The 13450-nt window shown below is 34.3% G+C and overlaps 1 protein-coding gene across 9 annotated transcripts in view; it reads right to left on the minus strand.

The window, feature by feature from the left end:
• CACNA2D1 (calcium voltage-gated channel auxiliary subunit alpha2delta 1) overlaps nucleotides 1-13450 on the minus strand; it is a 487462-nt gene that overhangs the window by 396437 nt on the left and 77575 nt on the right. For all 9 annotated transcript variants that reach the window (XM_032276450.1, XM_032276453.1, XM_032276451.1 and 6 more), the window contains exon 2: nucleotides 3492-3573. In XM_032276450.1, coding sequence (XP_032132341.1) covers nucleotides 3492-3573 — 82 coding nt within the window. The remainder of the gene's footprint in view (nucleotides 1-3491; nucleotides 3574-13450) is intronic.

A 13450-nucleotide genomic window follows, 5' to 3' on the forward strand; every position in this document is an offset into this window, starting at 1 on the left:
CTCTTTCCCTTTACATGACAGCTGGGAAATAAAAGTCACTGGAAGAATCATCTTGGACGCAGGAATCCAAATGCTAAGAATGGCAGGGTCACCCTGCCAGCCCTAGACAGCTTACCTCTCGGCGGCTGTGTAATAGAAAAATATAGGTTTAGCTTGTCTCTTTGTCATATTGGCCCAGCCTGTACCCCAACTAATACAATGCCATCAAGTAATGTAACAAATGAATGACATTTGTTGAGCTCTCATTATATGTCAATAAATATTTTATATGGACTATATCATTAATCCCAACAGCTCCATGAGATTAAATATATTGGCCAGATCCTAAAGCTGGCAATTGGAAGAACCAAGGTATAATAGCCTAAGAGTTTTTTAAAGGGATATGCTAGAATTTTCCATTTAAAATACTGTGTGTTTGCTTCAGTTAGAAGACTATGAATAAAAAATTAGGGAAAATTTACTTTCTGTACCATTCTTAGCAATTATTTCAATGGATATACAAACAAAACTATTTCCGTGTATACCAACAGAAATGGGAGGTTTTAAATTATGCGTGTAAATTTTTATGTTGAAATTTCCTTCTACTCTTTTAGAAAAAAAAAATTCAAATGGAAATATTCATGAGTAGATAACTGTTGGTGGTAGAGCTTTGACTTCTTCTAACTTACATATTTCATAAAAAGAGCATTGGCATAACCTGATATACTCATCTTGTTTACTTGGGGATCTGCTTACTTTTTCAATGTACAAAGGAGGATAAAAAATGCTATTAACATACATTCTAAAGCATACAAGAAGGTATTTCAAATTTCAGAATTGCAACCAATTTAATGGTTGTGTAACCAGAACAAAATTTTAACCTTCTCTCAATTGTTTTACCCACTTTGTGGATGACTATGTGCAACTGATGTACATATGTCTTCTCCAAATGGTTCAGCAATGGAATAATCCAATAAGAGGCATCTTAAAAGTCTAATGCATCAGGGACAATAGTCCTAACCAAACCTATTCACTCTTGATCTTTAACAAAACAAGCAGGTAACCTGGGCAAAAACTCACATTTGTAAAGTTGAAACACTGAATGTATTCAATCATATTAGTAACTTTCCATGGGATACTATTTTAGGATGCAATAAAGCAATTAACACAGAATTGCAAAAATATATTACTTTTTAATTTTAGTTTTGAAACAGGGTCTCACTGTGTAGTCCAGGCTGGAGTGCAATGGCATGATCACAAAAAACACATTACTTTAGCTATGGTGCCTCATTGTGTTGGTTCTTGGCCTTCACACAAAAAGTTAATTGTATCCTATGAAGCCAGCAAAAATTAATGTGATTTTATAATTTGAAGAATCTTCATTTCCCACAATATTAAATTTCAAACTGGGGCTCTGCTAAGCTCCTGCATTTATTCAACTTCTGGTCCTCACCATGTATCCAACACCCCCAATCTCGGCTCAAAGTTCACTGTAAACTCTGACATCCTTCAGCAAAAGGAATGAGGCAATATGGAATTATTTGTCTGTATAAGATGACACTCTTTGTGTGTCCTAGTACTTAAATTATTTTTCCAATAATGAAATCTGCTCTAACACTCCTCCCACTACCCTAGTTACCTAACAACATATCATTCATTTATTTGGAATTTATCTGTCACTGTAATGAGGTATGTATCCCATAAACAGAAAATTAGAGAGAGCTTCTTTCATTTTTCCATTCTATTTTGTTAATTCAGACAGTCATTGATTCATTTATCAATATCTATACTCTTCTTAGTAATCTATTCTTCATAAAGCAAAATGAAAACCAGGTGAGACTTTTTTTTTTTTTTTTTTGATTAATGATTTATTAAAAAAAAGCGGATTCGAAAAGAAAAGTTTCACATATTAATACCAAAAGGAACAATGGAGTCAGCCAAGCAAGTTGGTTTTTGAGGCTGGGGAAGCACTAATAGAGTAAGGGAGATGCTCCCAAAAGCAGCTTATTTTTAATCTCCATCTGTCGATAAAGAGAGAACTTCTCACCAGAACCTGTAATTTCTTTTTTTTCTCGTTATGATTAAATAAAAGCTTTGCCCTCAATCAATTTAGTAGAGTCCAAATGAAAATTAATGAAGAAGATTTGGTGGTGCTTCCATAAACTCCATCACTTTCATAGAGGCTCACTTTCTACCTATACACTTCCATATTCTAATATATTTTACCACAGTGAATCATTGCAGATACCAAGCACTGGCATATGATAACTTTCAAGTTTCTTTGCACCACCAGTAATCAAGTTTTTTTTTTTTTTTTTTTAATCAGCAGAGTGTCAGTTCTCTGAGGAGAGGAATACCGTTTCTTTGTTTATCCTTGGCAGCCTGAAAGGTATCTGGGACATATTACGTGCTCAACATAATACACTGACTAGAATTAAATCTGATCGTTATTCACAAGGAACACCTTTCATTTCCAAACATTCCTTATCTCACAGACATGTAGATTTGTTCAACACACTCTACAGTTGTTTTACAAAGAGGTTCTGGTATAATTTTTTGAAGTATGTATGTACGTGGTTTCTTTATGTATGTATGTGGTTAATATATAAAGTAACCACACATTCCAGTTTGTCATATATATTTACATGATAAATAGTTATATATTATACGTGAAGCTGCTTTTATACCACTTTGCCTCATTGACCCAACACATTTTTGGAAAATAAAAGGCCTCACTGCATCACTAAAAACACAAGATGAGAATACTTTAAAATGTATTATTTACACTGAAATGAAAGTAGTGAGACCCTTAAAAAGTGGCAGTTAATTTTTATTAAATCTTATAGAACCTATACATGTAAATGTTCTTGCCCATGGAAAATAATCTATTTAAGATGCCATACAAATATTTATATACTGCTGTCACTCAAAAATCATTTTACAGTGACTTTCATAATCAATCCATAAGTCACAAGAAAAATCATCTTTTATAGAGTCTCCTTATCTTGCACCAAAACCATTATTACTGATCTCAATGACTCACTCTAATCTCTAGACATGCCCGTAAACACTTTTCAAATAATTTTTAAAATAAAATCTACCCTCAAAGAACGAAGATGTGTTTCACTGAGGATATTAAGATTCCATTATAGTAGTTCAAGTCACCATGGTATGAGGGATTATTTGATATATTCTGAAAATTGGAAACTTTACAGGAGTAAGTATATGACTCCCCTATTTGAATTTAGGGAGAGTATATAACATGAGACTCATCTAAGGGAGACCTGCATATCAACTGCAAAGTATGTTGAGGAAGTTTCCTTCATTTTTAAGGATGGCATTTCTTGTTCACAGTAACTAGCAGTACCAAAGGTTTCGCTCAGAATTTCACCACCAGATCCACATGAGAAATCATATCCCACTTGAAATATAGAAATACAGTTTCCTAGAAGATAGAACTGCATTCAAATTAAAGAAAAGATTAAGAAATCTCTTTGGTGGATTTTACTCACATCAACAAGCTGATTGACTCCACTTGCTGTTTTTGCCAATGTGACAAGGTCTTCTTGCATCTTATCCACCCATGACTTGATACTGCAGAAATCAGAAAAGATTATGTTCTATCAGATCTCTGGCAAAGAAAAGTCACACGCTGATATTTTATATCCATGCTACAGACAATTCATTAAAATGTCTTTAAATTATTTTTCTCCCTCCTAGCACCCACTATGTCCACCCTCCTTCTCCAGCTTTAAAGTGCAAAAGCACTAAATCTTTTTTTATTTTTTTAAGACAGAGTTTTGCTCTTGTTGCCCAGGCTAGAGTGCAATGGTGCAATCTCGCCTCACCACAACCTCTGCCTCCCAAGTTCAAGCAATTCTCCTGCCTCAGCATTCCAAGTAGCTGGGATTACAGGCATGTGACACAACGCCCAGTTAATACTTGTATTTTTAGTAGAGACGGGTTTCTCCATGTTGGTCAGGTTGGTCTCAAACTCCCAAGCTCAGGTGATCCTCCTGCCTCAGCCTCCCAAAGTGCTGGGCGTGAGCCACAGCACCCAGCCCCCAGCCAAGAGCACTGAATCTTTCAGTGCAAGTTTTCAGGATATTGAAATGCCCCCACATCAAAAGAGAAAAATGACAATGATGTCTTGTCTAATATGAGAATAAACAATTTGCTTATTTTGTATTAAAATTCCATTAAATAACTATTAAACATTCTAAACTACAAACTTTATCTTTTAGCTTACGAGTCTTCTGAATATAATAGTAAGGCTATACTAAATGCAGACCATTTGTAAAATGCAAGAACAATTCCACCAGCCAGGCGGAACATTCAACAATCTGATGCATTCCCTTCTAGTCTTTTAAATTTATTTCACATAGTTGAAAGTATGTTACATAAAATTCATACACCTTTTTACTTTGTCATATGATACATACTTTCTGATGGCATTACAAATACTTTATAAACATATTATTTTTAATGGCCACTTAATATTCCATTATCTCTATATTCCAGAACATACTTGACCATCCTCCGTTTTAAAAAGAACTTTAAGATATCATCAGCTTCCAACCACTGCATATTATACTACCACAAATATCTTAGAACACGAAACTTAAGAATATTTTATTTCCCTAGCTAGTCTTAGATTTGGAATTACTGGATCTAATTAGATTTGGAATTACTGGATTTAGAATTATTGGATCCAAGTAATTACTGGAATTACTGGATCCAAATTTTAAAGCAACAGTTTTGATAATTAAAATTATGATTGAAGGATTTAAGTTCAAATCTTTTTCAGGTATACACTTCAGATTAATGCAATGGACATCTTAAAATATGAGCTATGGATGTCAGGATATTTTAGAAGAAGCTAAATCCATGTTCTATCTCACTTTTTCCTGGCATTAGAGATATTACCAAATAGAACCACACAATCTTCCCTATTCATATTAAAATCATTTAACTTGTATTCCTCCATATATTTCACTTATTCTTCCTCAGGTTGTAGACATAAAGTGTGTATTCCTTTTTGCCCAGGCAAATATAAAGAAACATTAGTAAGCCAGTAAGGATGATAGATGGATGATTTATATTTGAGTCTGAACTTTTCTCTACATACCTATATATAATTTCAATCATGGAGATTTAACTGTGTATGATTTATCTTCCTTAGAGAAGAATTCCAAAGGTATATCAAGATCACCAAAATTTTTAAAATAAATTTAAATACATCAAAATAAAAAATTAAATGTGGAATAAAAGTATAACATGGAAAAGGATTTAAATGAGATAGAAGAGAGCATTTAAAAGAACGATGGGCTGATAAGAGGAAAAAAAATGGAAACTCATATAAAAAACTCCTATTAAAAAACTCATATAAAAAAGGATGAAATGCCTTAGAGGAAAACACAAAGGCTTGACTTACACATGAAGCAAACTAGTTACAAAATGAAATACATTAAAAGCAGTGATACTTCAGCACAAATGAAAATAAGGAAGGATACTTATTAAACCACCGAATGAATAGGATAAAGGTAAAAGAATATCAAGAAACAAAAAAAAAGGGGGGGGGAGTAAGGTATAAAATAGAGAAAATTTTAACTAGTCCTACTTATTAGCTGGTGCATATATTTGAAAAATATTATAAGTAAACATTCTTAGTAAATACAATTGTGTCCTATTTTTATATTAAATACAAAAAATTCCACTAGGGTACAGGTAGAAGCAAAAACCATTGATACAATTTCCTAATTTAGATTAGACTCTAATTTAGAATTCAGATTCTAAGCAGTTACTGAACAAGTCCTAGAACCTAGAGAAAATGAGTCATCCCTTTTCAAATATAATTTCCAACACTGACAAATAGTAAGGAATGTTATACATCCCTTTAGCTCAGAAACTGAGAGGCAAAGAATATATATGTAAAGAAGTGAACTTAACTCACCCTTGAATTCTGATTTATACTAAACTGACCCAAAACATGCATTCTAACTTGACACAAATGTCCTATCACTACCAGTGTTCACTGGGGTGAACTTATTTTAGCTGAAAAGAAATTCAGAACCCATTCAGTCGTCCCTGCCCCACTGACAAGCTGTTAGGAACACTTTACAGGAGTAAGGATTATTTTTTATAAATAGGAGGTGTTAACTTGGTTTTTCTGGAATACTTAGGCACTCTGCCTTTCAACCTGGAACTAAAAGGTTCTAACAAATAGGAAATAAGGAAAGGTCCCATTCATCATGAAACTAAAAAATTACACAAGGGAAAACACTCATATGAGCAAATATTTTTTATCAATCTTTCTCTTTCTTGGTAAATTTTCAAGCACAAATATATAATCACTAAGCACTGTTTTATTACATTTATCCAGAAGGCACTATAAAATTTCGGGGAAATTACAGAGGATACAGTTTTTTCATGTAATAAACAACTAAGATAGCACTCCACTAGGAAGATTCATTGCTGTTTTTGCTTAATCCATTCAACAAGTACTAGTAATTGCTGGAAAAGATACTAAAAGATGAAGATGCAGGTTGGGTCTGGAAGGAAGAAAGAAAACAAGAATATGGTAGGAAGTGTTTGAGGAAGCAGGAGAGAGCCAATGCTTAGTAAGCAGTGGTGTGAGGAGGCTGACAGAAAAGGCTTTCTGGAGTAGTAGCTACTTGAAGTCATATTTGAAAGACAAGTGGAACTTGACAAAATTGAGCAGAGAGGGAAGTCGCCACAAAAGCAGGGAGAATGTAAAACATGACATATTCAGTAACTTCAAGAGGTTCGAACAACTGACTGAGTCCAAGCTTGGTTCAGCAAATGGTATGGAAGGAGGGCAGAAATAAAAGGGAAGAAATTCAACCACATGGGCCAGGCCAAGGGTCTGAAATACGGTTCTGAAACATTTAGATTATATTCTCAAAATAATGGAGAGATATTAGAAAATGAGGAGTCAGAGAGTAACAAGAGAGTAACAAGATCATGTACATGTATATAAACATGGTTAAATAACTTCCCTGACACTGAGAGAATCATAGCTTAGAGGGAGAGCAGAAAACACAAAGAGACACAAAAGAGGTAAGAAATGAGATGGAGCCAAACCAATTCAGTAGTGGTGAAAGGGATAAAGAGAAAAGATGGGAAGGCAAGGAGAAGCAACTAGCTCAACAGAAATTCTGAAGGATGGCCCCTAAGATTTTATGCACTATCGGTTACAGAATGTGAATGAGAGGAAGAACGTGAGATGATTCAGGGAGTTTCTCAGGCAGAGGATGATGGGAGCTGTGATATAGAAAGTACATATAGGAGAAATAACAGTTTAGAGGAGCATTGATAAGTTTGCTTTTATTGGTTCAATTAGAGATGTTCTAGGGAGACTTGAGTATAGATATACACTAGGCAGTTGAACGACTAGCTCTTGAAAGAGAAATCTCCATAGAATTTAAAGATCAATGTATAACTCCCAGAGGAGAGTGTACAGAGAAAGGAAGGAAAAGAACAGTAGTTCCAACTCTGGAAAGTTACATTTAAAGAACAAACAGAGGAACCTGAGCAGTAACTAGAAAAAGGAATCCAAGAACAACGATATCACAAGAACCAAAGAAGGGAGAAGTTACCAAAGAGAAGAATCGAATACAGTGAGAAATTTATCCACCTTGTCTTTGAGGAGCATGAGGAATCAGTGCTCTTTCTGGTTTTTAATAGAATAGATGTGAGCCTATTTCTATGCAAAAAGAGAAAGGAAAGTAGAGAAGGAAATATCAAAGATTACAGGAAAGAATATGTAATTTATTGACAATGATGGGGTACAGGAAATGAAACCCCCAAATAGGGTGCCTTGGCATTTGAGAAAACAGCAAAAGCAGGAAGGTCTTTCTGACCTTCTCCCACCAAGCAGACAATAAAACCTAGGAAGGTCACGGTCTGACCTTCTCCCTCCCTTCTCTCCTGAAGACCCCAGTGGCAAATGTACTGTCCTACACCCGGAAAGAAGGAACATCACACAGAGACTCCAAGTCGTGCTAAGTTCCCCCTAGTTTATTATTAGATCATACCCTTTCATCTTCTAATTATACTGTCCATAAAAACATACAGTTTTCTGCAATACTGTCCCTAAAAACATACAGTTTTCTGTAGGACTTTGGGCCATTTTCTGAAGGCTCCTGTGTCATATAAAACTTAATTCACAGGTTTTTCTCTTGTCTTTTAATTTTTAGGATATCTCAGTCATGGACCTTACAATCGGTACGAAATCTCTTCTCCCCTACAACTGTCCTTTAAAAGGCTCTAGATATTTTTTCTAGTACCTCTGTATCCCAATATGAGAATGTGGAGGTTGGGGATGAATTAAGAAATAAGCAGAGCCAAGGAGAAACCTAATCCATGGCTAGAAGACAGGATACTTCTCTGGAGAATGGAAAGAGAATGCAGGTTTGAGGCAAATGGTAATAACAGGAATAACTAGAAAAAAAGCTGAGTCGGTTTTACTTATTGCTATTTCCTTTGTATTGAAGGCGGACCAGTTATCTGTTAAGGGACAAGAAGTAGGTATTAAGGTAGATAGTTGAAAAGATAATTGGAAGCTTAAAAAGAAGAGCTGGAGAGTATTTAAGGACTTGGCACTATAATGGAGGTCATCAGTTTCCATTGGTACTAATCAGCATGGCTGTGTGAACGTCTTACTAGTACTAGGCTGAAGAGAGCAAGAGCAGGAAAAAAAGGCATTCGATGAATGTGGGGCAGATACCAGCAGGTGAGAAAGAACGACAAGGAAAGGCATGTTGAAGGTGCTGACAATTTCAAGATGTCCACACACTCTAAATTAACAAGGACTACTGAAATATTTGAAAAATGTTGTAGTACTGTATTCATAAACATTGTTTATCTCCTTAATTCTTTTTCCATGGAAATAAGAATCTTATATTTATAAGAAACTATCAAAATAATGTATTACTAGATTTCAAATTTTTATTTTTTGCATTTTTTACCTAATAACTTATGAATATGCTGCAGAAGCTAAATGAGGAGGGCTGAGTATACATTTCATACTTTAAATCACCTGACACATGCACTTTTAAAACAACAAGATCCTTAAACCATTGTGAAATCAAATTGCTCTAAGAAAGTTTAATAGTTTCAAAATATTTATCTTAGAAATACATATATAGTACAATCTTTGGCCAGGTCAAGAAAGTGCATGGCAACTCATGCATATCTGGTTGTACAGGTATAAAAGACCTTGACTAATACATACATTGTTCTTTGAGAAAGTACATGGTATTTTTCTAATTTGCAGTGTCAAGAACGCACTTAACACTGCTTGTCAGAAATGTATATTCCCCAGCTCCATGTCTCTGGTGGTAACAGAGTTTTCAATATTATAAAGACAGGACTTGAACATGATATCTAGTCAGAAGAGTAAGAACAATAGATAGTACTTGGGAAGAAAAACGATGAGAAGCTCCAGAGTTCTGTATGCACTCAAGGTACACAGGCAGCAGAACTACTTCTTACTCCATTCCTACCACTGCTGCACTGCCCACCTGAAACTCATGTTTCTATGGCTCCTATGACCCTATTCCCTGGTCTCTCTTCTTTTATATTATTATCGTCTGACTCCTTTCCATTTTCTCAAAGCCAAATATGGTCACTTCCCAGCATGTCTTTGATTTTATCTGCCATTCTCCTTCCTCAACTGTCTTTGTTTCGGCTCCTTCAAAATTTCCATATATAATCCCTAAATCTGAGCTCCAATTCCACCTTAACTACCATTTGATCATTTCATCTAGAAGTCCCACCATTCCTTTTCAAATATGTGTAAAAGTGAACTCAGTATCTTCCCTCCCCATACTATAAACCCTCCATGTCCCTTCTCCTTGATGGAAAATTCATCTCCCCAGTCATCCGGATCCATACCATCAATTTCTTCATCTCATCCCTCCTCCAGTCCTTTGTTTAATAATAGTATCTTGGCATTTTTCCCACACAGAGCTAATAGCTAAATGCATTGAGACCTTATTATATACTATCTCTATAGTAAAGTATTTCATATGCATTCTCTCATTCAGTCATCATAAAAATTAATGTTCATCTTTCACCGAAGAGAAAAACTAAGAGATGAGGAAAATTTAGAGAAGATAAAGCAAAAGAGCCCGCTAGGTTTTTATTTTCAAAGACCTTTTAATTCAACCAATCTCACACATTTCTATGCATGCTGGTTGTCCTTTTCAACACTCTGCCTTTGCCCTATAACCTCTACCTGGAATTAATCTCCCACTTCCATTGTGAATGGATAAGTCACACTAATATTCTAATATCACCTTTCACAACTTCCCAAACTAAAAATATTCTCATCTCTCCACCAAACTTCCAAAGTCTCTTAATTGTGATGTGTGCTTATTTTCCTTATACTTTCATAATTAGATGATGACACCTTTATTTTATTTATCATGCATTTCCAAAGTTTTTATGACAGTGCTTTGAATACAGCAAACATGTATTTATTGAAAAGTAAATTGAAATAAAATGCAATTGCCCTACAATTTAAAAATAATAAGTATTTTTATTTGATGTTTTAATGCATGTCTTTTCTCCATAATCCACATCAGAAAAAAAAAAAAATGAACTGTTGGACCCATGCATCTGTAAATAGCATCCACTTTTCAACAAGTAGCAGATTATCAAAATGTATACTTACTGCTTTAAGATATTATTAAATCTCCAGAATGTTTGCTTTAAAATTCCAAATATTTTGTGTGTATTGTCACATAAAAAAAAAAGTCTTATCATCCTTCTCTGTCCCTACAATAACTCATTACAAAGTTGACTAGCAGTAAAAGATTTCTAAATATTTGTTGTCTACAAATTCAGTAAAATTTGAAGCAGTCATTAAAATATCTCTTAAAATTGAGGCAAATATTTTATTGAATTGAAAAAATATTTTATATCCTCTATTTCACTTTATTGTGCACAAACAGCCCAAATTCTAAAAGCAAGCATAAAAAATAAGCAGATTTTCATCACATTTGAGAGAAAAACACTTGCCATTCAATTAATATTGCTCCTTTTGAGGTTGGATTTGTCTGTAATGGGGCTTTCAAGAGAGTCGTGCATAGTTCAGAAAACTATTTTCAAAACAAAAAAAGACGGTAATCCATATCATTTTGTGTGCATGTGCAAAACAACAAATTTAGAAAAACCCAAATTACACTTTGTGAGATCTACTGTAAAAGTATAGCAGCTGAGTAAAAATGTCAAGTCTGCATAGTTATCTATTTAATTGTTTTAAAGACTAAGCTTAAGAGAGAATTTGGCTGGTTGGAACAATGCAGCCAAAATGATAGCTAAGAATTGTTATAATAGGTTTTACCCAAGACTAACTGTCTTTCCTTCCTATATTTCATGTGTATAAGTTCTCTGGAAAAGAGAATAATGTGTGTAAACCTACTCCCATTTGTAAAGAGAGAATATCAAAATAGACCTTTTTTCATGCCCTTCCCAATTTATTCCACTAGCAATTATCACAGAGACAAAGAGGGAATGGGAGCTATACCAATGAGAAAATGGAAAGGAAGAGGGTTTGTTACAGTAAGGGATGTATAGGAGGGGTAATGGGAAAGTGAGATGTCTGCGCCACTTGGAGCCCTGTCCTAAGGCAATTCTCTGCTTTTGCCACTATTTTTAAGAAATCATTTATTTTTAACCTAAGCAAATAAGAGACACAGTTATGCCCTGCGGAGCTGGGAAAAAATTTAAATATCAAAAGGTCTAACAAACTGACCACTTCAATTGTGTTGATGCATAAATAGCTTATCATATATTTCAAAGGTCTAGTGTTCCACTTGCTATAAATAAATACTCTACCCATGCCAAACTGTTCCTATTTTTGTTATATAATAAACCACCCACAGTGTTCCTATAGTTGGGTAAAAATAACATAAGTAAGCCAAAGATTTAGATAACCTAGACATGAAATTTTGCTAAATATGGATTTCTTATAACATGGACAACTACACAATTAATTTTTTTGGTTTAAAGGGGGTGCTTGTTATCTACATTAAATCATAGGATTGTTTGTGAGATGGGTGTCATGCCAGGAATGTTAGTTAGCTCCTGAAATTATTCTCAATTTAAACCATTTTCAATAACACTGCTGCTCTGTTTTTAGAAAGCTGTTTCAACTTGCGAAATGCTTTAGTATTCCATTTTTGACTAGAGTAATCCTGTAAGAAATACAGAAAAGGATGTGTTCATGCTAATCAGTGGAAAGGTAAAGTACTTGAGAGTAGGAAAAAAGACTATCACTAAAATCTGATTCCTTAGCTGTTCATGTTTCTCTGCCTTCATTTTTTTTTCTTTTTTTTTTTTTTTGCTGCTCAGTTGTGTGTGCACTTATCTGTGTGTGTATGTGTGTGTGTGTAGTTAATCCACACTACAAACTTCATATTCAGAGCTGTCAACCATGAGATCTACTTTTATTCGTATGATCTTCTTTTCATGAGATCTAAATTTATTTTCATGAGATCTTCTTTTCCACTATCTTGGATTGACTTTGGTTTTTTCCCAGTATTTCTTTTTTCATCTTTTCTTTATTTAGTTAATATTTTCTACCTCAGCTGTAGCAATTTGCTTCCAGCTTCCAAGACAACAAATAACCATTATACTTTGGGGTTGATATTAACATAGTTCCATGGATTAGCTGTAGCAGGGAGGATTCTCATGCATGAGATTTGTTCCCTGAAGTCTTGAGGGCTTTGTTTTCTATCCTTCCACATCACAATTAGTAACAACCTCTAGCATAGTCCCAGGAAGCCTGATGCCAACTGAGGTGTCCCACATGGCCACACAATCTGCTGCTGGTGTTTCTATGAACCAAATGAGCTAAAATCCTAATTGCTCATTACAAAATCTCCATTACTTTTATTGAAGATCTTTCCTTTTATTTTTTATCTGTGATTTTTCTCAGCCATTGGTAATTGTTTACAAAACTCACTTTAGCCTAATTCAAGCATGTATTTAATTATTATTAAATTACCATGACATTATTTCATGTCATGGTAAAAATTTCCTTATTTTCTTTTTTTCTATGAATTATTAGCTGAGCATTCAAAATATTTCTAATACCGTAAAATCCTCAAATGCTTATTACATTTGTAGTCTAACCTAAATGGCAAATCCACTTCCCCATATAGATCAGAATCTGCAGTCCAGCCAGTTGAACTGTTTTACAAATACATCAGTTTTGCCATGTTCTTTAAATATGTTTTCTATTAAACAGAAATCACCTCTCTAATCATCTTCAGCTCTGAAAATTATCCAAGTCTGAGCTTCGGTTCCCTCTTCTGGTCAGTTCAAGTCCTCAAACTCTCACTATTTTTCTTTTCTCTAAGTATCTAAAATATGGATAGCCCATCCTACAAAATGTTACATATACTGACATACTATTTTATGTTAGTGTTATTTCTCCAAC

Source organism: Sapajus apella, unplaced genomic scaffold, assembly GCF_009761245.1.
Source record: "Sapajus apella isolate SASKATOON/1434 unplaced genomic scaffold, GSC_monkey_1.0 scaffold7, whole genome shotgun sequence".
In the NCBI taxonomy this organism is placed as follows: Eukaryota; Metazoa; Chordata; class Mammalia; order Primates; family Cebidae; genus Sapajus; species Sapajus apella.